At 42.8% G+C, this 24934-nt stretch overlaps 1 protein-coding gene across 6 annotated transcripts in view; it reads left to right on the top strand.

Moving 5' to 3' along the window:
- Positions 1 to 721: 721 nt before the first annotated feature.
- UBE2G2 (ubiquitin conjugating enzyme E2 G2) overlaps positions 722 to 24934 on the top strand; it is a 32965-nt gene continuing 8752 nt past the window's right edge. For 2 of the 6 annotated variants that reach the window (XM_067538739.1, XM_067538741.1), the window contains exons 1-3: positions 845 to 1108; positions 13395 to 13430; positions 13526 to 13571. In XM_067538739.1, the coding sequence (XP_067394840.1) occupies positions 1051 to 1108; positions 13395 to 13430; positions 13526 to 13571 (140 nt within the window). In that variant the 5' untranslated portion in view covers positions 845 to 1050. Of the gene's footprint in view, positions 807 to 843; positions 1109 to 13394; positions 13431 to 13525; positions 13572 to 24934 lie in introns of those variants that run through there. The other 4 variants (XM_067538738.1, XM_067538735.1, XM_067538737.1 and 1 more) reach the window with 4 other exon arrangements.

Here is a 24934-nt window from a genome sequence, read left to right as displayed (position 1 = left end):
GTGCTGGGGACATGGCAGGAGCCACAGGTGCAGTGATTCAGGGAGAGGGAGGAGAGGGAACCGGGCAGCCTACTAAGGTCCCTTTTCCAGAAGCAGTGACAAACTGCAAAGCCCTGTGTCTGAACTGGAAAGTTACTCAGTGTTTCTTCCAGCTCCCGCCCTCCCTCCCCGGTTTTTTGTCTCCGTGCAGAGTCCCTGTCACGGGAAGCTGCCATATGGTGGGAATGCAGCGGGTGTGGGTGGGGGAAGGATTGACGGGTGGCGGGGAAAACAAGTGTCCTCCACTGCCCACCCGCCCCCGGCTCCAGCCGGCAGTGCCCACACTGGTCCCGAGCACCCTAAAGACACCCCTCAGCGAGCCGGGCCCACCCTTGGGCCCACTCCCCGCACTGCCGCCCACCACATCCCCTCCCCCACACCCCGGCTCGCTCTGCCCCCCGCCCATTCCCCCCACACACACTGCCCAGCCCCCACGGCTCCGCCCCGCCAATCCTGCCCCCAGATGCCCGCTCGGCTCCACCCTCTCTCCCGCCGTTGGCGGAGGCGCCCCGCGTTACCTGGCCAGGGGCTACGGGCACAGACCGGCAGCAGCCACCTACCTACCTTCTGTTCTGACTGAGAGTAGACTGCCGCTATAGCCCCGCCCCTACCACCTGCTACGTTACCAAACCCGTCATTTCCTCCATGCAAAGCGAGGCTGCTGAGGCACTGCCTCCAGGAAGGCAACCGCGACGCTTGCACCGTCACTACCGGCTCCATGACATGAGGGGGTGGGGACGGAGGTAGCTGAGCCAGGCGCATGCGCGGTAAGGCTTCAGGACGTGCGCGCCGGGTACTGAAAAGGAGCTAACCGAACACACTGTTGTGTCCCCCCCGCCTCCGTCACGTGCGCCGCTCCCCCGCCAATCCCAGGCCTACGCGGGCCTTGGCCCTACTCCTGGCGCGCGCTCCCGCAGAAAGGGCCCGGCGGCGGCGACGACGGGTCGGCCAATCACATCGCTCGGGGAGCGCCCGTCCGCTGCCTTTCTAGTCACGCCCCCCCGGCTCTCTATGGTCCGGCCGGGTATGGCGGGCACGGCGCTCAAGAGGCTGATGGCCGAATACAAACGTGAGTGAGCCCCGGGGCTGCCCTGCCCTGCCCGGGACGGCTGTGGAGTAAGGTCTTGCCTGGCCCGTCCCGTCCCGACCCGGCCCGGCCGAAACGGGGAGAGGCGGCGCCCCGGGTGCGGCCTGGCCCCCCGCGGCCGCCCTGCTGGGGAGCAGCTCTGTGTGGGGCTGTGTGGGGCGCGGGCGGGAAGACGCGGCGGTTGAAGCGAACGGCTGTCGTGCCTCTGCGCGAGACCTCGTCGCGTCGCCTCGCGCCTGCTTGCCTGCCTCGCGCCGGTGAGCGGGACCGCGTGGGTGGATGGGTGGGTGGGCTCGCGGCTGCACCACGGGCTTCGGGCCGCCCGAGCCACCTTTTTGCACCAACACGGAGCCTGTGCACACACTGGATTCCTCCCGTCAGCCCAACGCCCCTGATTCTGCGACAGAACAAAACCACTTCGATGACCAGGCAAAGGGCTTTTTGTGCCAGTCTTTCAGTGACAAAACATCTGTGTAGACTTGGGGCTTGGTTCTGTCGTGGTAAATGTCCTCTAGGAAGTGTCCCACAATGCCCATCCTGACTGCTCTGGCCAGCGGTATGAACTCTGCTGCTCTGCCCTGTTGCCATCCGCCCCTCCCCCTTTAAAGTCCTGGGAATTTTTGAAAATTCATTTCCTGCTTGGTGAGCCTGGAGAGCTCACTTCACATCTTCCCAGCTGACCACGGCAGGTCCAGGCACCAAATGCTGGCAGGCCTGCAGCATTCCAGAGCTTCTGAATCAGATCAGCAGGACTGCTGATGGGTGGATTAAGGGGGACAGTTGCCTAGGGGCCTGGCCAGTGATAAGGGCCTGGGGAAGATGAGAGGCTAGATACATATTCGCCTCTCTGCCCACCCACTGCCGCTCATGCTGTGTGTTCCTCCTCTGAGCTTATTTATTATGAGCCATGCAGGTTCCTGGGTGGCAGAGGAGGTGGTATCTGCTACTTAGTTTCCTGGGTTCATCAGTGATCTCCATGGGGAATCCAAGGGACCCAGGAAGCTGAGTCACATACCGCTGCCTTAAACGCCCAGGAATCTGCATGGTACATGATAAATAAGTAAAAACATCCGGCACAAGCCCACTCCCTCTCTAGGGGGCCATTGACAGCTCTGCCCTGGGGCCCGCAGTTGCTGTCGGTGGGCCCATTGATCAGCATTTGGGGAGAGCTGGCTGGTCAGTCCCAGCTCCACTCCAACTGAAGGAACTTTGATATCTATGGTCGGATTTCTTGTGGTATGGTGGAGAAGGGCTATGAACAGGACACGCTGCAGTGCTGTGCAAAAATCAAGGAACTGCGGCCAGGGTACTAAAACGCTAGGGAGTCAAACCGTTGCTCTGGTGCAGAGCCAAAGATCTGCTGCTTCTATAAGGAGCTGGAAGCCATCCTTGGCGGTGACCCCACTTCCACCACCAAGAGACCCGTGGAAACCTCCATGGGTCTGGAGACAGCAGACACCGGACTCAACCGTGACGAAGAAGTCGTGGATGAGGTCAAGTTGGAGCACAATCTGGAGCAGGGGACTGGATTGTTTGGAGACGTGGAGAGTCAAGACCTCTTCTCAACCCTGGAAGGCTCGAGCCAGTCCCAGCCCTCCAGCTCTGGTATGCAGAAGAGGGGAGCTCTGATAAGTGATATTTTTTTAATTGATGCTGCTTGGTTACATGAGGTACAGCTGTCTTTTGCTTTGTTGCGTTATACAGCTAGTTGAAGGGTTAGAGATGCACAAGAGTAGCTGTGTTTGTATGTGCTTCCTATTCCCCTGTGCTGCAAGGCAGTGCAGCGGAAAAGTATGTTCATACAGAGATTTCATGGGAATCCTCCAGAGAGATTCCAGGAAACTTTCCTGGAGGTACTCGCCAATCCTATGCCGGAGATTCCTTGGCAGAGCTGCTTTTGTTTCTTCCCCTGTTGTAGGAAACTTCCTCGTGCCAATCAGCAGTCGCTTGTGCAAGGACCAAAGCGACACCCGGGTGAACAGCACAGGGATCCGGTTTGAATCTGCTCACATGGAGGAGATGCACCCTAGCATCCCTGCTTACTCTCAGAAGTGAAATACCGGTTTCTATGGCCCCTGCCTGTGGAAAATTGTGGCACAATTTGACATTTTTTCTCTATCTACCTTGCATCAGTACCCCCAAACAACCACCCAGAACCTTTTCCCCAGTTTGAGTGACCCCTCTCCTCGAACACAACTCACCATGCCTTGGGTGATCGTCGAGCTGTACGCTTGCCAGTGGACAGTGAGAAAGAGGTGTATTTTACAGTAATGAATCAATGCTGTTAGTGTACTGACAATCATGCTTCTGTTAATTGTTTATTGTGCGACTACAGCTGTGCCCTCGAGGGAAAACCCCTACACACCTGCCAAGCACCTGCGGCTTATAAGAAAATGACCACAGAAAAGCAAAGAAGAGATGTTCCAAGAACTCTTTCAGTCCCCTGAGGTGGGGAGAAAAAAAGAAAAAAGAGCATGGAGACTGTGTGACCGAAAATCAAAAAATTGATAGGCAGGAGAGGAGGAAAAACCAGGAATAATAGCAGGTCACAAGTGTAGGATAAAAGCCATGGAGGAGCAAATGGAGCTGCTAAAGTCACTCATAACGCTGCAGACTGAATTCATGCGTTCTTGTCCCCTCTTGCAGCTAGTACAGAACTGCTTTCCATGCCCTGCCCAAACTCCACCCACACATTCCTACCAAACTCCTGGCCTGTCTCGATACCCCATTCACTCCACTCCTTCAGGCAGCTCCAGAATGATAGCTGGACTTACACTCAGTTGTCATAGCTCACACTTCCCCTCACTGATTTCTCTCCTCCAGCCCAGCTTTTTGTGTGTGTTGTGATTAACTGTTATTTAATAAAGATATACTCTGTTAAGGTTAAGCAATCTTTATTTCTCTCTTACACACGCTGGTTGCAGCTTACATTGATACACAGTGCAAGCTGGCTAGCAATCACAGCATGGCACAGTACTGTATACAAAGATACCTGATTGATGCTCATTGCCAAAATGGTTCCTCAAGGCCTCCCTGATTCGAATGGCCCCCTGTTGTTCCCTGACATCTATCTGTTCATAGTTAGCCGCAAGGCGATCTGCCTCTGCCCTCCACCTCAGGGGAAACTTTTCACCCTTAGCTTTACAAATGCTATGGAGCACCCAGCAGGTGGCTATAACCACGGAACTATTTTCTTCATTTAGATCTAATGTGCCATAAAGTCATCACTAGCGAGCTTTTAATCTGCCAAACACATGTTCAACAGTCATTTGGCACCTGTTTAGCTGTTGTTGAATCACTCCTTGCTGCTGTCCAGATTGCCCATATAAGGCTTCATGAGCCATGGCGGTAAGGGTAGACTGGGTCTTCCAGGATCGCTATGTACAATTCAACATCCCTCATTAGAATCTTTTGGTTTGGAAAAAAAGTCCCTGCTGGCAGCTTTCTGTACAGGCCAATGTTCTTGAAGATGCATGCATCATAGCATCTTCCCTGACCAGCTCGTGTTGATGAAATGCCCACAGTGATCCACAAACGTCTGCAGTACCATAGAGAAGTAACATTTTTTATTGATGTACTCCGTCGCAAGATGATTTGGGGCCAAAATTGGGATATGCGTGCTATCTATTGCCCTACCACAGTTAGGGAATCCCATTGCTGCAAAGCCATCCATTATTTCATGCACATTTCCAAGACTCTCAGTCCTTTGTAGCGGAACGCAATTAATGGACACCTACACACTTGCGATAACAGTGCCAACAGTGGACTTTCCGACTCCAAACAATTAGCGACTGATCAGTAGCAGTCTGAAGTTGCCAACTTCCACATGGTGATCTCCACATGCTTTTCCACTGAGAGGACAGCTCTCATTCTAGTGTCCTTGTGCTGCAGGGCATGGGTGAGCTCTGCACAGAGTTTCATGATGGTGGCTTTGCACATTTGAAAGTACTGCTTGAAAGTTTCTGCTGGAGCTGTGAAATTGACGAGAATCACAGCCAACGGGATGAAAGGAATGCAATGTATACACTGATACTGCATCGCCCTAACTACATCGACATAAGCCCTACGTCTCTCATTGAGGTGGTTTTATTATGTTGACATAGCAGGGGAGTTACATCGGTAGAAAAGCATTTCAATGTGTATAATTTTACTATTTTGTCGACAAAAGATGACTTTTGTTGTTGACAAAACTCAGTAGTGTAGACCAGGCCTAATTCTGACCACACTTGGTTATCTTAAACATAATTAAATGGACCTGGCAAGACTGCAGAGTAACTGCAACAATTAGTAAAAGCATGTAAACTAATACTTAGCTATGACTATTTTTTATTCTTTGATTAAAAAAAATTGCGATGTGAACTGTGGGTCAAGCTGCAGTTGATTGGACCTGCCCTTTTAAGCAGCTACGTTGCTACAACGTTGGTATTGTTCACGTCCTTCCCACTAGAAGGAGCAATAAGACTGTTTCACTTTACAGTTTATCCAGAGGATGCCTCATTGCTTTTTTATTAATGATGCAAGAATCTGACTTCTGCAAATGCTGCATGAATACAGTGCTTAAATTTGCCCTGATAAAATGTCCCCCCTTGATGACTCCGTCCTCAACCAGTGTGTGAAAAGCCCAGGGCAGTTGTGACTAGAAGTCATTCCTGTCTGACCCCAGAAAAATGAGTTGCTTGTCTCAGTCCCTTTCATATTGTGCAGGTATCCATGTCCCAAAACTGCATGATGGCCAGGCATTTATCAGCAGGGATCCTAAAAATCCTCTGGAGGTTGATTTTTGATCACGCTTTAAATTTATATAGCTAAGCATACTCCAATAAACAGCTTCCAGTGTATAGAGTTACTCAATGGTATATAGGGATTCATGTTTTAATGCATCTCAAATTTCACTTCAGCCACCAGACGTCAGTAATTAAAATTATGAAAAGATGCCAAAAACTTTAAAAATCACCCCTATAGACCGTGTCACGGAGTTTGGCAAGCACAAATTTCACGTTGATGGTAATGTGCTATTCTATACTGCATGCAGCGAGGCTGTAGATTATGTTTGAAGGCAGACAGTTGTAGAACACATGGAAAGCACTAAACAAACTCAATGAAAAGAAACGTAAATGAGGTGGAAACAGCTGGGCCATCGACAACAGCAACAAAATGACACACTGACTGGATCATTCTATTAATTTATTATAACTATTGATGGCACTGGTACACTTTAAACTTGCTTAAAAATTGTAAATATATCAATAAAACATTGTGTTCTACTGATACCTTTATATATTGTGGCTAGGGAAACTAAAGTTCAGTGTTTCATTTTAATCACGGAAAAATGCAGATTTTTATGGGGAGTTTTTGTTTTGTTTTGTTGAGTATTTTGTTTTCTATCATGGAAAAATAGGATCCTGCTTATCATGGCCCTTGTTGGCTCTCAGTAGTGAGAATGAGGATTGAATGGGCATGAAGCATGAACTTCTCTGATCTCTGCACTCTGCTGCTTCTGGGCAAGGGTGAGCTCTGTTAGCATGGTGGCACAGGGAAGTCAGTGCTGCTGCTGATTTTGCTGCATCTGACAGTGATTAGAATGACAGCCCAAGATACTAGAGTTCTCTTGCACCTTTCAGAAGCATTAGATACACTTCTGATCTGGGGAGGGATGGGGGAATTAGTCCCTGCTTACAAATGGGAGCTTATATGTTCCTCCTTTTAAGTAGCTCTCCTAATTTAAAAGACATGGAGCTTCTATTGTCTAACATTTCTAACTGAACTCAGGTTCAGATCATTTGCATGAATAAGTTGTTCATGAAAATGTGAGCTTAATAGCATTAAAAAGAGTTGGGCATAATAGGGGCGGGCATTATATGAATTTTGTTTGCACAACTCTGCCAGTATATCTCAGTCATGACCTGCAATATATGCTATTCCAATTCTGAGTTTCCCTTGAGAAGAGACTTCCAATGGAATGTAGTCTTATGAACAGTTAATGTAATCTGCAGTGATTAATTTACTGTGCAATGATTTCACCTATGGAGACTCAAGCAGAAAAGTTTGGCACACTGTGAGCCCCAGTTTCCACAACTTTCTAAGTGGTGTAGTTTATTATCAAAACTATATCTGTGAAATTAAGTTTCTATGGGAAAATTATAACTGTAAGGCTGACATGTTTTCTCTCTGAGACTTGTAATTGTCAGTCCTTGTAGAGATCATTCATTGATCACTCTTCTGACATTTGAACGAATGACAAAGCAAAACTGTATATGCAGACCATAACTTTTCTAACTAGCCTCTTCTTTGTTAAACTTTTATTACAAAAAGCAGAGGTAAATCTAAACCGTAAATCCTCTTGACTCCTTTTGCTGATGTTTTATGCTAATGATGTACAAGTGAATACCCAATTACGGTTGTCTGCAGAAATCATATTGATATTTTGCTGTGTAGTATTTTTCTTTAGCCCAAAGTAGTGTTCAAAAGTAAAACAATATTTTAAAACTTTGTTCAAAATCTTAAAAATTAGATCCCTTTATTGTGCTTTTCTGCTTTTATTGTATACAGATTGCTAGGTAACTAGTGTATAAACTGAAATTAAGAGACTCCAGTGCTATTGGGGAAAGCTTTTTATAAATATATATTTTTCTCATTGCTTCCTTTTATAGGATTTCTCCCTTCCTCCCAATATTTTTTTTCCTAATTATGACAGAAATACCTGTTTGATAGTTGGTCATGTCTTTTTTAGTGTACTATCTCTGTAATTCTTTCTTTGATGTTTTTATTTTTAATTTTGCTTTAGTCCCTTGACTTTTTTATATCAAATCTAGACACGTTGCTTATGTTAGTGTATTTTTGTGGGATAGAAATTAAGACCCTGATACTTCAAACACTAGCATGCTTATCTTTACTACTCTGAGTAGTCTCACTCCTCTCTTAGGGTAGTGAAATATGTGCATAAGTGTTTGTGGGATTGGGGCCTTTATCTGATTTTTGTAAAGTAACAACTTCCCTTCCAGCGTCTCTGGTCTTGTAAAAGAAGTTAAATCGTTCCTTTTTCCAGTGGAGTCAATTTTCTGCTGGAATTGTGCAGTTATACTATAGCTGGTGCTTCATTTACATCTGTACTTAACGTTGCATGAGCATTATAATCCTGTTTTCAGCTTTTCATAATGTTCAGGGACTTGAATCTATTGGGCTGAAATTTTCCAGAAATGGTCTCTGCCTGGATATAGGTTTGGTTTTTTTTTTTTTGGATAGTTTAAGTAAAAAAAAAAAAAAAAAATTGGTTGTCTTTTCTGAATGAGCAAGTATAAATTAAATTAAAAACAAAAAACAACAAACTTTTCCCATTTTTACATGTTGGAAATAAATTCTTGAAACTATTTTTTGAAGAGCTCTATTGGGGTAGAAAGTTCAAAGTTTTATATGGAAATGCTTCTTTATGAGTTCTCGTGAAAATTTAGTTTTTATTTGGCAGATAGGAGGATTTCCAAATTGCCCTGTATATACACGTATGATTTTTTTTTTTTTAACCTATATTCTATGCATAGGGAAGATGCACATCTTCTAAAGAACACTGCCTCCTTAACTGTGCACATTGGATGAAGAAGAGATCCTGTTCCATTCTCTGCACATTGATTTACAATTTTTTTGCCCTGTATATATGTCTTTCACTGTTTTGGAAAACTATATCAGCCCTTGCCTCCCTGATTCATATGGGCATTGTGTGCTTCTCACTCTGGACTGGCCATTCTGCTAGTGCCAGTCAAATAATTGCAGTGTGTTGCATGGTTAGGCCCTTAAGTCAGAAATACCCAAGTTAAGATTGCACGTAGACACAGGCTTAATTTTGGCATCTCGGGCATAACTGCTGCACTTATAATAATAACTTAATCCTTTAATTAAATGGCAGGTGGCTGGTAATGGCATTTTTTATGAGGTTGAAAATCTGCCAAAACCCAAATGTATTGCCTTTCAGGCTCATCTGTTTTCTCAGACTTTCAAGGCGGGACAGAGGGCGGTTGAAGGAGGTGGGTTGTCATAGGAGGATGTTTTTTCTTGTTTTGCTACCAATTTGCATTTTTCTGATTTATATAGAAAATTCTTTGAAGGAGTATTTTCCCCTTAATGCATATGTGTTAAATATTAAAACAAGCTCCTAGCACTCCATAGATGCTTTCAAGAAGTATTAACTATAGAGAAGAATATACATAAAAGGGTAGTTAAGTTTATTATGGTCCTTAACTCTTAAAGGCAGATCTACACTGAAAATGCTGCAGCGGCACTTTAGCGCTTCAGTCAAGATGCTACTATGCTGATGGGAGAGCTTATCGTATCAATGTAGTTTAATCCACTTCCATGAGAGGCGATAGCTATGTCAACAGGAGAAGCCCTCCCGTTGACATAGTGCCATCTACACCGGGGATTAGGTCGGTATGACTGCATCGCTTGGGGGATGGATTTTTCACATCTCTGAGCAATGTCGTTACACTGTTGTAAGTTAATAGTATAGACCTGGCTTAAATTTCCTGGATTTTGTGCCATGTTAAATCTGAAATTGTAGTTTTTGAGGAAAAGCATTTGTTTGGTTGAAGCCTATGTTTGTGAGAGTTAGTAGATTGGAATCCTCTTCCCCAGACTGGTCTACACTACAAAGTAAGGTCGTCTTTTAACTACATCACTCATGCCATGTGTGATGTAATTAAGCTGATGACTTAAATCCTGCTGTAGAGACTGCTAGGTCAATGGAAGAATTCTGCTGATATAGCTGTCAGCCCTTGAAGAGGTGGATTTACTACAGCGGTGGAGGAACCCCTTTTGTCCCTATAGTGTCTATGCTATGCTGTAGCATTTCTACACTAGATGTACCCCTAGCTTTCCCAGTAATGTGCTGTATGATCTTGGGCAGCTCTTTATTCTCCTGTGCCTGAATGTCCACATCTGTAAAATGGAGATTCTTTTATATCATTAGACAGAACCATAGAAATGCAAAGTAATTGTGTTTAATGATGTATTATATAAGAAAATATTTCCTTTTAAAAATGTAGAGGTATTTAATCTGTGGAATTTATTGCCACTAGATATAATTGAGGCCAAGAGCCTAGTAGGATTAAGAAAAATATAAGACATTTATATGGCAGAGAACATCTACAGTTACATTAGACAGGATTTAAAAAACAATTAGAAGGGTATAAACCTTTATGCTTCAGGATATAAGATAACCGCATTTCAGTACGCACACTCTTACACTCTGTTCTTAAAATTGGAAAGAATCCATCTGGAGCAAAAAGAGAAAAATCCAGCATTGCAGCTGGGCAGGTTGTAAATTAGCTGCGCTCTCATGAAATAAAAAGTGATAAATTAGGCTAGGCCCCTGCAGCTGGTTAACATTATTAGTATCGAAACCACTGCTTTGAAAATGCCCTTCCTTTCCTAAATGTAATATTTGGGGCTTTTCCCTAGTCAGTTATTGAAACTCAATCCCAAGGGAGGGAACATGTTCAAAAATATAGGAAATTGTGTCATAAAAACACAAGCTTACCCAAGTAGTGATAATGGATTCTCTTACCACAAGAGGGAACTGTAATAAATAGGATGGGTGAGTTCAGATCATAGAATGTTTTTACCTTCTCTAATGGAGGCTATAATAGTAATATATATGCTATATCACAGCTATGTATCTTCATCCACAAATCTCAGTACTTTGCAAAAGAAAGCAAGTGTCACTGTCCCTGTGTTACAGATGAGGAAACTGACAGATGTAGGGAGTGACTTGCCCAAAGTCGCACACTAGGGCTTCAACAATACTGCATACAATAACAATAGGGGAATGGCAGAGTGGGGAATAGAATTCAGGTTTCCTGAATCTCAGTTCAGATTCCTATCATTTGCCTACACTAGGGAGAGAACATGTATTTCCCAAGTAGTCTGTGTTTACTAATTTTGTATATCTTCAAATTAATTGCTAAATGTGTAATAAAATTTTCATAACGTGTATTGTTCAGCAGATCATTTAAGAATATAGTCAGGCTTGATTAAAATGCTGACTCTTGGTATGTTTGTACAGTCGCTCTAGTTACGTCAAAGTTTGTTTGGGCCATAACTATTTTATACCTAATAAAAAACTAAACCTATTCTAAAAATTTAGGCATAGGCAACATGTTTTAGTTGTCATTGTGTGCACCAGAAATGTTCAGTGGTGACACTGTACTTGCATATAAATAGATCTTTTAAATGGGATGGTTCATTCATTCTAATCTTAAAAACGAATTAGCAAAGCTTAATTTTGAACACAAACAAAACTTAGAGGGACTAGATGGTTGGAGGCATCAGTAATGGGTTATGGAGTCTTCTGCCTCTAGGTGAGCAGTTAAAATCTGGCTGTAGTGGGTAGTAACAATAAAATAAAAAATCGTGGGCTTGCGTTTTTACGAAACCTGCATTTGGGATCAAATTCAACCTGTGTCCCTTTAAAATCACATACTTTTGATTTCTTTCTGTTTAATCCACTTCAGTTCTGATGTAATTTTAACAGCTAATGCTTCACAAACTGCTAGAGATTTATGCTGTATAGCATTTGAAAACTGGGATTCCCATATTGCCTTTAAATGGTATAAACCCTAGCAGTTTGAGAGAGAATCCTGGAAGTGCAAAAGAGGGGTTACCTCCTCCCCCTAAATAATCAAGTAAAAATGGCCATCAGAATGATGTGAGTTTAAGGTCCTGCAGCTGTCCATCCCTCAGGGCTAGGTAGCCCTAAACCTGCACAGCTGCCTTGCACTTGCTGCCTTAATGTGCACACCCATTTCTGTTGAGAGAGGGAAGGACAGAGCTTAGCCAGGTGAGGTGAAGGGTTGAGTCTGTATCTTCATAAATTCCTTATTTTGTCCCATGGGATTTCACCCTCACTGTCCCCAGTACCTCATGTTGATATGGTTTTCTTTGGGGGGCAAGAGGGCTCTGTGGTGCATCCTTCACAACTCTATTCATAGTTATTAACTCCTAACAAGGCCTGGACTCTTGAGCAACAGAAGTCTCATTGACTGCTCTGTCAGCATGGAGTCTGAGATCTGAATGCTGCTCTCTCTTTCAATAGTGGAAAATCCAGCCTAGAAGGGTGCATGTAATTGTGGGAAATATCAAAAGTATTCTGTTGTTGAGCTGGTAGGCCCAAAGCTTCCACAGGCCATGTATAATACCATGCATTAGTGATGTCATTTACCATCTTGACATTGAACTGCACTTGGCAAGACAAAGAGAAATAATTCTTTGAACTCCTGGCCTTGACTTTTCCCTTTGAATCCTATCCCTGGCTTAACGGCTTTCCTGGTATTGTTTTTTATGCAGAGAGCTGGCAAGGTAGAGAGCCTCTTCTGTAAATTCCTCTTCCAAGTGTTCCACAGGACAAAAATCATTCATTAGGCTGTGTTTCAATCTATCCCTAAGCTTTTCAACTTCAATTAGGATAGCTCTCTACAAAGTTTTTATTCTGATCTGAAATTAATTAAATTGCTCTCACATCCTCTAGATATTGGAGACTTTCTAAGTTAGAACTTCCATAGGACACAGACTCATCTTATAGGAGTGTCTGAAATCCGGGGCCTGTGTATTTACGCTTACTGTAGCTTGGTGAACTGGCAATTGTCAGATATCTATGGAGCTGTGGATGAGAACTATGCCTTAATGAGGTAAAGGTTGTGACTGTCCTGAGACAGGAAAGCCTCTTTGGCTAGCCAACCAACTGTTCAAGGCTGTTCTGTGATTATCTTTTCTCACATTTCTTAAATGGTACAGATAGGACACAGTCCTCAGCAGCTGCAGTACAGATGCCTGAAGGCAGTTATTTCCATCAAACCTTTCTGCTTCCGTTCCTCCTCCTTGCTATATTCTGGTTTGTGTTTGGGGTGAAGATGCCATCAGTTCTGAATTAATGCAGTGAGGCCATGGGAGTAACGTCTTTCCCTGTTCATTGGACTTTGTTAGCTCTGTGTGCTAATTCAGAATATCCCACCCTGAAAAAGGATGCATGTTTTCTGTGCTTCGGTGGAGGGGTGGCTTTTTTCCTCTTCAACTTCAAATTGTTGTCTGTCAGGCTTTCAGGAAAAGTTTTAAAGCCAGGTTGGCTAGAAAGTAAGTTATTGTGTTAGTTTATGAAATGGCTTAATTTTGTCAGCTTGATGTGTTGGTATTTCTTCTCTGATAGGTTAAATGTCCTATTTGACTTTTCAGTAATATAAAGAAACTACTGTATCAATAACAATCTTCTTTTAATTCTGAATTTTAGAGTTAACCCTGAATCCACCAGAAGGAATAGTAGCAGGTAAGGAGCTAAATAGAACTAATGTGTTGTAGCTATGTGTCATTGACTTTTTTCGTAAAGCAATGATGTACTTTTTTTTTTTTTTTTTTAAACAGGGCCTATGAATGAAGAAAACTTCTTTGAATGGGAAGCCTTGATCATGTGAGTTGATACTCCTTTGGAGCTAAACTTATCTTACATTTAACTTTTGGACTAGCGTGTCATAATGAAGAGCATTAATACAGAAAATCTTAATTCAGTCTTTATATATACTTTTGTAAAAGAGAACTCCATGCATTCTGCTCAGTTTGTATTCAGAGGGGGAAGTTGGGAACCTCTCTTTGCTCTCAGACCATGATCTGGTTTTGAAAATAGAGCACTTGCATTTGAATCGTCTTAGGCTGATGGTCATGTTGTTGAAGTAATAACAAAAGTTTGTGATGCTAACCCAGTGAAGTAGCATGCCTGGTGTAGTGGCATACGCCAGGGATCAATACTGGGACCATATCTGCTTAATGTATACATAAATACCTTGGAAAAAACGAGTTGCCTGATTTGTAGACTGCAAACAGGTAGCTAAATTCAACAAAATAGGGACAGATTTTTCACATTATAAGTAGAACAAAACAGACAGCTTGCCAATGATAAATCTGTTTTCCTTTGGTCTCCAAAATTAATTTTCTTTTTGCCCCTTCCAGCATTTAACCAAGGTGCCAGTATGATCTGGCAAGCTCTGCATTTACCATTATGGAATGTACAGAATCCATAGGCATTGTCTGAAGAACATATAGATGCTTCCTTGGCTTTCTAGAATGAGCTCAGATAATATGGAGATAGGCATGATATAATCAAAATCTTAAGCTTCATCTGGAAATCTGCGGGTAGCCCATGCAGCTCTCATGGCAATGATGTTACATGCTGCGTGTGGAAAGCTGCTCTATAGGCAGGCTGTCTTGTTTGGCACTAGCTGCAGTTTTGGGATGGTATGCAGATATAGTCTGTGCAGAGCGTGTTGTAATAGTCCAATCTTGAGTTGATAAAGGCATGGTTAGGCATAATAAGGCCTTACATCTGAAAGGCAAGGATGCAACTTTCTTGCCAAGCACGTAAAAAAGGCTTATAACGTTTAATTCCCTTGTAGTGTAACCTCCACAGAGAACAGTCTTGGTATGCCTGAAATAACTCCTAACTCCTGCTGGGGATCTCTCGCAAATCAGTCTCAGCTCAGTTTTCAAAGTGGATGGTAATCTCCACTAGGAAACTGACAGGTTACACAGCCACCAAAGGAGCCCTTGTTTAGGGCAATGAGCTTCTGCTGCTCCCAGCCACAAAGCAGCTCTCAGAGCTCATCATCTGTGAAGGGTAAATCTGACTCTCCAAGCAGGATCCCATACCTCAAACATTCTGTAAGCTTCTTTCCAATGCTCCTCAGGGAACGGGGGATGACTTCCCTTCCCCACCCTTAGTCATAGCCAAGAGGGTCGGGTAGCCCTGGGTGACACTGCACCTTGACAATACTGGAGGAGAAGGTATATAGCAGGCCACTAGCCATTCCCCTACCTGGGCATGTAATGGTTTGGAATGATACAATCAGTTAGTACTCTCTTTCTTAATAAAATTTTGGCGTGGGAAGCAGGTTTATAATTTCAAGAATTCTTTTGCTTGTGGATCCTCTAAATCTTTGAAAATAAGATAATTGGATTTCTAAATATGCATTCATTGCCTAACTTTTAGGTATCCAAGTCCAGAAAAGTTGTCCAGGATTTTTTATGTAGTGTCTTCTAGTTGGAAATGTGGTAGTCAGCATTATTAGAAGTACGATTTCAGTAGGTGTGAAAGATGAACAGACACTAAGAAGTATTCTGTAAGTAGTGTGTTGATCTGGTTGACTGTAGAAGTCTCCCAGGGTTTGACAAACCGCTTGGAATGAGGAAGTAGTGATAACTCAATTTCTGTCCCAAATAGTGAGAGCTTGGGGCTGAAGAGCTGTTACGGAGGAGACACATAATGGAGAATTTTAAAAGTGTATTGTTAGGCATAAAATATTTTTGTTTCCCTGGTCTTTATAATGCCAATGTAAATAATCAGGGGCTTCTTGGTAACACTGAAAATGAACACACTTTAAAATGCAAACTGTCAAGTGTGTTTAGCTTGTGGTCTTTTTGTCAATGCAAATTAAGTGTTATCACTGTTTGTTTGTTTGGTGTGTCATACTAAAGTTGCATTTTGACACTTGATAGATTTTGAAGCTGACTTTGAAATAAAGACAGAGAGTTAGTACCTTAGTCCTCAAAACTGCTTGGTTATTACAAATCAACTTTATGAAATCTTATTAATAGAATGTTTTAAATACTTTAAAACAAAAAATCAATTACTTCTTTATATTTGGATGTAAGCTTCCTCCTGTGTTGTGTGCAACTATAAAATTGCAACTTTGTGCCAATGTTGCATGACATGGAGGAAACTAAACAGACTATGAAGTGAAACTAATTAGTCTGGCCTCTTTTTCGAGGGGAATACAATGCAAAAAGTAAATAAGCAGCGGAAATGGTGAAATCACAAACAGGACGCTTGACATTTTTCCGTTTTGATTAATCTAAGGGGCCTTCTGTAGCATAATTCAAGGCCCACCAAACATGGTATAAATACAAAAATTATGGCAGATTAAAGTAATAGGGAGATGAGCGAGTGGGAACTCTTGTTTCTCTCATAAAAAGCAAGGAAAATTATTTTTAAAATGCTGAATTCTTTCAACACAGTATTTACACAATGCAGCACTATCGTGATAGTTGAGTTTAAGATCTTATTGATTTGAACTTCCTGAGTAGCTGTTTTTCGGTTCCATAAAGCCATGTGTGTTTACCTATCCGAGATGATTGTGTTAAGAGTTGGTCTTTCTAACTCATGAAAGAGTATGAAACACATCAGACCGCCCATCTTTGATGATATTGTGACATCCGAATGAGGCTGAATTAATGAATTTCTGCTGGTTGGATCTTTAGAAAAGGGTTGTTCACTCAACGTAGTGATGAATTGTTCCAAAATGTTAAAGGATTTAATCAAAATACTGAATGATACTGTAATGCTGTGTGGGATCTAAGATGTTATTCTGCAAGTTCATGAATTTAATATTAATGTTTCAGGGCCTTTTTACTCTGAGTATTCTACCTTATGAACTTCAAAAGCAGTATGCCATAGCAGCTTACGCTGGCGTTAAAGAAACAAACCAAAATGATACAGAAGCACTCATTGTTAAGAACTTTGTTAGCCTAAAGATTGGGGTTTTTTTTTAATATAAACGATACAGAGCCAATTTTTCAAAAATCTGTCTTGAAAAGTAATTAGATCTATGTTTAGACCTAGGACTTTTCTTTAAAGTAGCGCACTTTTTAGCCTGGAATTCCCCTTTTTCAGGATCTCATGAGATTGTGGTTTTGGGTCATTTTCCGGCTTTCATAAATACAGAAGAAGCCATTTACAAATGTACATAAAACAATGATTATAGAATTAACTGTCCTCTCATCAGTTTGTTTCACCTTGCTGTTTTGGCAGACACCTGGATGATGGTTTTCACTCCATAGTTTTGCTCCTCCCACAATAAATAGCATCTTATTGATGGAGTCGAGAGTTTCTTGTGCTCACGTTGTCTATTAAATCAACAGTGCATCTCTTCCATGAGAGATCTTATTCTCCACTTGCTAATTTGGCATCTCCATATACAGCATTGGGATTATGAATTTCATAGGAAATTCTTTTAATTTAATACATTCATATGAGTGTTCTATGCCAAAGCCTAAGGCCGCTATACAGAATATAAAAATAACTTGGTGGACAATATTGCCACTAAAGGAATCCCACTTCCTTGGTGCCCATTCTCAGATAAAAGCCTGCTAACAGAAATGGGTCTGACTTTGATGGGAAAAAATGACACAAAGCCAGTCCACATTAGCAGATTGACCTGGTGCTGGAAATGGTTTGACCACTGCTGTTAGCAGGGCAAGACTGTGTTCAGCAACTCTGCAGAAAATATTCTTTGTTATTACTATTACTTACTCCAGTAGCACCTGCTGTGAGCCACACTTGTCAGTAGCCAGTCAGGTTGCTCATAAGGCAGGGTGTCGTTGGATTGGGGCGTTATTTGAGTGAAATCAGATCATTTCTCCACTAATCAAGCCATTTAGGACCAGTTTTTGATTTGTTTTTATTTATTTATGCGCCTAAAGATACAGATAGATGCCTTGTGAGATTTTTTCAAAGTGCCTAGTGCCTAACTCCCATTGCCTCTTTGAGATCCTAAATGCCTTTTGGAAATCTGACCCTTTTGAATTCAGGCCCGCTCTGTGGGACAGCTGCAGCAGCGTTGCACTCTGCTTCCACCTGAGAGGGCAGCTTTAAAGTTCTCTGTTGAGGAAAGCAGTGACTATAGAGTGTGTAGGAAGTTTCTCTCATGCTCCTGTGAACATCAGATGGATTGGACTTCTCAGTAATCAGAAGCTTCTCATCATCCTAAGTGCTGAACCTGCAATCCTAGTTCCCTCAGTGTCCATGCAGCCTAGCTCGCTATTCTACAGCTCTTTCTTTTGGCACACTTCAGCAATGCAGCCACAAAGTCTCGCCCTTGCCATTTAGGTTACGAACCGGATAGCTGGAGAAGTAACAGCATTTTCCACCCTGTAAAAGCCACCTTCAACTTGATGTGACCCTTGGTTAGAATCTTGGACTCAGTTGGGAGTCTGGAGGATTGTCACCATCTTTTCCTTGCAACTCAGGAGGAGACAAGTAAGAGCTTCTCATGCCGTCTCCTGCAGAAACCCTCCAGTAGAGAGACCTGAAAGCTAATTCTAGTAAAGTGTGAGGTTTCCGAATGGTAAACCCTGAGTGGAAGGAGTTGTTAATGTATTTCTTACGGTTGCATTTTTACTGCTGCATTTTTTCCGGGTCATCTTTCAAAAGATCCAGAGGACAGATAAGTTCAAATAGTAGGAATTTTTCTTTTATCAGATGTGATCCTTCCTTAGCCTGGGCCATCAACTTCAAAATATTTTAATTTCGTATGTCAAGTAGGTGCTCCCAGTGTCTTTGAAAAAATGAATTATTATATAGTTAAAATATTATTGAGCTCCTCTTCAAAAAGGCTATGAGTGACAAAGTTCTACATAATCTTAGCCAAAGCAACCTTATCTCAGTCCAAAGTTTGCAACCAAAAAGGAGGGGGAGAAAATGTAAGGTCCCTGATTCATACATCTTTATAATGGCAATATCATGACTTTTTCAGTAGAGCTAACTGATTCCAAGGAGAATCCCTTGAAAAAAGCTCTCAAAGATCCATCCAGACAGAACAACCTTCCTTCATAGCTCAGGTCTCTCATCAGCGATTTAAAAAATAATCAAAACAACCTTAGGCTGAGAGCTTGCTTGTGCTTGCTTGAAGGTTTAAAACAAACAAAAGAAAGTATTTCTTCACACATCACACAGTCAACCTGTGGACCTCCTTGCCAGAGGCTGTTGTGAAGGCCAAGAATATAGCAGGATTGAAAAAAAAAAAACTAGATAAGTTCATGGAGGATAGATCCATCACTGGCTATTATTAGCCAGGATAAGCAGGGATTGCTGTTTGCCAGAGGCTGGAAATGGCTGACGAGATGAATCACTTGATGATTACCTGTTCTATTCATTCCCTCTGAAGCACCTGGTATTGACTACTGTTGGAAGACAGGATACTGGGTTAGATGGACCATTGGTCTGACCCAGTATGGCTGTTCTTATGTTCTGGCATAACAGGCATTTTTTCCAGGCATCCTATTCATTTGGAGCAAGTAAGGATTTTTTTTACAGCTTTGCAGTAAAGAGACCAATGCAGATCTTCCTTCAGCTCAAACAACAGATAATGCAATTTACTGGTTTAGGAATTCTTAATCTTAAGGGGAAAATTAGGAGCTTTTTTCTTTGCTTCTGGGTCAATTCCACCTCCGATTCAAAGGCCCTGATTTTGCCAACATGCACATGAGAAACTTTTCCCATTGAGTTCAAAGGGCTACTCATGTATAAGGGTATGATTCTGTCACGGAGGTCACGGATTCCTTGACTTTCCGGGATGTCTGCAATGGCAGGACTGGAGCATCTGTCAGCCCTGGGCCTGCCAGAGTGGCAACCGGGGCCAGAGCAGCAGCCTCCAATGGCCCCCCAGCAACGCTCCCACTTAGTCCCGCCCTCCACACCCCCTTGGGTATTTTTAGTAAAAGTTAGGGACAGGTTCCATCAATTTTTGTTTATTTCCCATGACCTGTCCCTGACTTATACTAAAAATACCCATGACAGAATCTTAACCTTACTCATGTATGTAAGTATTTACATGGTTGGGGCCTTACTGCCATTCAGAAAGGGGTATCTTATAGAATTTCAAGAGATTTCCCCTTCCTAGCTCTTCAGTCTTCCTCTATACCAGTGAATATCTATTGCAGAAATATATCCAGATGTTGAAGCCATAACCCCCATATCATCCTCAGATAACACCTAGGGTGGGGTTTTTTTCCAGGTCATTTAATCAAAATTTACAGATGGCAAAATAAGAAAAATGCTAACTTGAGAACTTAGAGTTTGATTAAAAGATATTTACTTTGTATATTTTGACAAGTGGTGTTGACAATTTGTCTTTTAATGGTTATAAAGCTTTAACCTTTTGAATCTCTGCATCTACTGTCATTAAATAATTGTCTGACCCTCACATAATTTCCAGCAACTGTGAGGATATAAGTTGATTAAAAATGCTTTAAATAAACATATCTGTTAAATTTATATTGTGAGCAGTTGCCCAGCACCACAGTGAAAACAGAGAGAAGAACTGAACTATTCAAGCATTTTACTTTATCAATAAAACTTCTGAAAGATTATGTAAAGCTGTGTGTGGTCTGATACGTTAGCCTCTCTTAGAACTGTTTGTAGTCAGAAGTAATGTCCTCTGGGTCCTAAGTATCACACATTTTGTTAGGAAGCTTTAAAAATAGGCACCAGTTATGCTGGGCAGAAGAAGATTTCTGCTGTTTGGCTACAGAGATGGCCATCTTAGGAGATTGTGGTTACTAATACTTTATACCTAGAGCTCTGATTCTTTTAGTTACAAAGGTGCTGCACACTGGAAAAAATACCCTGTTAAATTGAATGGAAACAGTCATTGCCTCCTTCAGAAAAGCACACCTACAAAACTCCTTGAAAAACGCAATAATTCACCCCGTCCTCCAGATGCCAACACTAACTGCTGTCCCATCACCAGCCAACCATTCCTGAGAAAAATAATTAACCACTGTGCTCCTCCAACATTTGTTATCCACCAACATCCAGACTGCCTCACAATCAGTGTTCAGATTAGGGCACAGCCCAGAGATGGCTCTGATGGCACAAAAGGACGAGTTCCTCATAACCATGGACACAGGTAAGATCTCCATGCTCACACTGCTGGACCTCTCTGCAGTCTTTGACCCAATGGACCACACGGTGCTACTAACACCCCTACCTGACATAGGAAAAGTAGATGACCCAGCTTGACAGTGGTTCCAGTTATTCCTGTTCAGCAGAATAGTAGTGTGGTGGTAGCTTCTCCTCTTCCTCTTTGAAAGCCCTCACCTTTGGGGTACCACAGGACCCAGACTATCCCCCTTCCTCCAGGATCTGCATGAGACCACTTGGAGAGAGCGCGATGCCATGGACTCAGCTGCCTACAGTGTGGTGATGGTACTCAACTCTGTATCTCATTCTCAAATGGTGCATCTGCTGCCACTACTAACATGTCAGGATGCCTATGGGAAATTAGCTCTTGGATGAAGAGCAGCTGGCGCAAGCTGAAGCCAGGCAAGACTGAAATGATGCTGGTTGCAAAGGGAGAAACACTTTGAAGAGCTGATTAAGACATTCTCTACCTTCTCTTGAAGGCTCACAGCCACCATTTGTCAAAGAGGTATAGCCTCAGGGACTGGTCTGATTCCTTGCTAAGTCTGGATAACCAAGTACCATCAGGTCCATATAGACCTACAGCTTGCTAGGAAACATCATCCTTTCCTTCTGGACAAGGAGGTGAACGTAATGTTTCATGAATTCGTCTCTGCAGGCCAGGTTACTGTAACTCCCTCTGTCTGATGCCGAATGTGAGCACTGTGCACAAGCTAATACAGAGTGCATCTGCCTACCTTCTCCATGGCTAAGGCTGCCATCCAATCAGGCCCATGTTCACATCCCTCCACTGGATGGGTCAGCTCCTAATGCCGCTTTAAGACCTCGGTCTTAATTTTCAAGGCAATTAATGGATCAAGCCCCAGTTACATCAAATTTTGATCTGTGAACCATACGACAGCTGTGCTTCTCTGGGAAAATACAGATCACAAAGCCCAGAATGGCGCGCACAAGAGCTGGGAACAAAACATTCTCTGGTGACGGGGTTTTGGCAATAGAACAGTCTGCCAGCGGGATCAGGTGAATCCAGAGTCTGACCATATTTAGGAAACATTGCAAAGCTCTTCCTCTTTGAGAGAGCCTTTCCACTATAAGTGAGGTTCACGCCACTCTCCCCCTTCTATTCCCAAGTCCCTACCCACCAATGGGATGGGGAACCCTACTCCTAATACATCCCAGAATGATGTTCACTTTTTATGCCACAGCATTATGCTGCTGACTCATATTTAGCTTGTGATCCACAATAACCCTCAAATCCCTTTCCACAGTACACCTTCCTAGGCAGTCATTTCCCATTTTGTATGTGTGAAGTTGATTGTTCCTTCCTAAGTGGAGTACTTTGCCTTTGTCCATATTGAATTTCATCCTGTTTACTTCAGACCGTTTCTCCAGTTTGTCCAGATCATTTTGAATTTTAATCCTATCCTCCAAAGCACTTGCGACCCCTCCCGCCTTGATATCATCCACCAGCTTTATAAGTGTACTCTCTGTGCCATTATCTAAATCATTGAAGATATTGAAAACAACCAGACCCAGGACCGATCCCTACTGAACCCCACTTGATGTGCCCTTCTAGCTTGACAAAGAACCACTGATAACTAATCTCTGGAAACGATTTTCCAACCAGTTATGCACCCACCTTATAGTAGCTCCATCTAGGTTATATTTCCCTAGTTTGTTTATGAGAAGGTCGTGGAAGACAGTATCAAAAGACTTACTACAGTCGAGAGAAATCACATCTACTACTTCCCCCCATCCACAAGGCTTGTTACCCTGTCAAAGAAAGCTATTAGGTTAGTTTGACATGATTTGTTCTTGACAAATCCATGCTGTCTGTTACTTATCAACTTATTATCTTCTAGGTGTTTGCAAATTGATTGCTTGATTATTTTCTCCATATAATTGTTTGTTCTGTAGCTGGATCTCCTCAAGCAGAGATTTGTCCCTTGTGCTCATGCATTTGGTCCTGGGCATTGTGATCTAGATTGTTGGTTTTGCACTTCATTTGAAAAATGCCACTTCCAGCAGCTCTCTGACACCATGCTCGAGTATTGGATCCATACTGTACTGACTAGATGGAAAGCGCATCAGTCGTTGTGTTGCCATAATAATTTCCACATCATCTGGATTTTTCCTCGAAGTGTCCAACTACACAACATACCTGACTCTGATTAGATTGGGAAGTCAGACAAGATCATAGCATAAGGTATTGAAGCTTCAAGTTTTGTGGAGTGCTTTGCAATCTTTATGTAACAGATGGTGTGATCACCAAATGGCTGCTTAACTTTACTGCTCTTGGCATACTACTTGAACTTAATAGGATGTTGTCAAGTTGTTTAGCCTAAGATTCATACCCGTCTTATGTATTTCATAGTAGACAATGCCATCTCCGTTTCGCTTAATGCTTTCACTTTGAACTTGATCCCTGCGTCAATGAATGGCTAAAACAAAAACAACTGGCATATTTAACAGAGTTCCTAAAAATGGAGCATATGATCATGTATTAGCATATCCGAGCAGAGAAGCCCCCAGGGTTTCCTACTGCTTTTAAAGGGAATGCGAGGCACCAGAAATCATCACACCCTTTCAGGAGTCTAATACATAAATGTATTTAAACTGTAACTAGAATGAATGTCAGCTCATTGAGTTTATTGTTGAAGCACAGGACTGAATTACTCTGGCTAAATATGAGGAAGACCAAGGAGGACAAACGTGACTGGTATAATTTTGATTCTCACTGGATACTGATGCATTTCTCTGATCTTATAGTACTGTAAGGGGTGGAAAATGCAGACCTAGTTTCTATGTTCATAGATCTCACTGACCCCCCCATCCAGCTTCTCTAAGTTCCCTCACTTTTGCGGTACAGGACTACTCAGTTCTTGTGGCTTATAGATCTTGACCTTCTATCTACAGGCTGCACATCATGTTGGTTCTTGACTTCTGGGCACTTAGCTGTGCAACCATAATGTTCTTTCAACAAAGTTGTTGTGTGGAATTAGAAATGTGTTCCTACGTTTCATCCCTGAACCATAAAGCCATTGCATAGCAATCTTTCTAATATGGAAATCAAGTCAGTTGCTTTACCATCCAAAATCCTGTTTCCAGATCTTTTTGGTCAGAGGAAGAGAACAAGTTTTTTTTTAATAACTTCCTGCTTGTTCTTCTGGTTTTGATAAGCCATGCCTGTATGGGTATTGGATTGTCCTTTCCATACCTTTCAAACTGTGTGTGGGGGGAGGGAAAGATAGTACCTTTATAGCTTTGTCACAGGTTGGTTGGCCCCAGTAAATGAATTAGGTCCAGCTCCATGTGCTTAGTTGACCATTTGGCCAACTAAGAGGGCAGGGCAGCACCTGGGGGCTATAAAGGACAGGGGAAACAGAGACAGGAAGAGACCCATTGAGAGGGAGTTCCTGTGAGGCAGTGCAGACTGGTTCAGGCAGGAAGGATAGGTGAGAGCTGCCAGAGACCATGAGACTGTAGGAGTCCCAGAAGGAAGCACAAGTTGGTTCCTGGGAGAAGGCTGAAGAAAGGAAGAGAGGTTTTCTGGCTGGCATCTCCAAGCCAGAGAGCTGAAGGCTAGAGAGCAGCAGAGAGATTGGCCAGAGAGCTGGAGCCAGGGATTGGAGAGGTCTGAAGGGAAGGGAGCAGTGGGGAGAAGCTTATCCACTGGTATCTGTAGGGTCAGAGAGCTGGACCCAGAGGAACTGTGAGAGGGCCAGAGGGAGTGAAGGATGCTTTTGGTTGGGATTATTCCCCTGGTAAGTATGATCCCCAGGCACAGAGGCTGTGGGGGTTCCCACTGGGAAGAGTGGGGATGCACTCCAGGTAAAAGGGCTGGGGTAGCTGTCCTGGGACGAGGACAGGAGGGGACTGTTGTATAAAATATTACTTGAGTTTTTTGTCTCAAGTGGTAATAAGTCCTGACATGTGGGTTGTAATTGATGTTGACAATTCGACTCTTCATAGGTCAATTAGATGAGTCCCCACCTAATCTTATTTTATAAAATGATTTTTGAGCTTCTGTATTTGACATCTCCATCCGTGAGTACAACTGTATCTTCAAAGAAGCTAACACT

The sequence above is a fragment of the Emydura macquarii genome, unplaced genomic scaffold (genome assembly GCF_026122565.2).
Source record: "Emydura macquarii macquarii isolate MOO-44397 ecotype Brisbane River unplaced genomic scaffold, CSIRO-AGI_Emac_v2 contig_499, whole genome shotgun sequence".
NCBI lineage: Eukaryota > Metazoa > Chordata > Testudines > Chelidae > Emydura > Emydura macquarii.
Note: the sequence above shows the minus strand (reverse complement) of the source record. Positions and strands in the feature narration are given on the sequence as shown.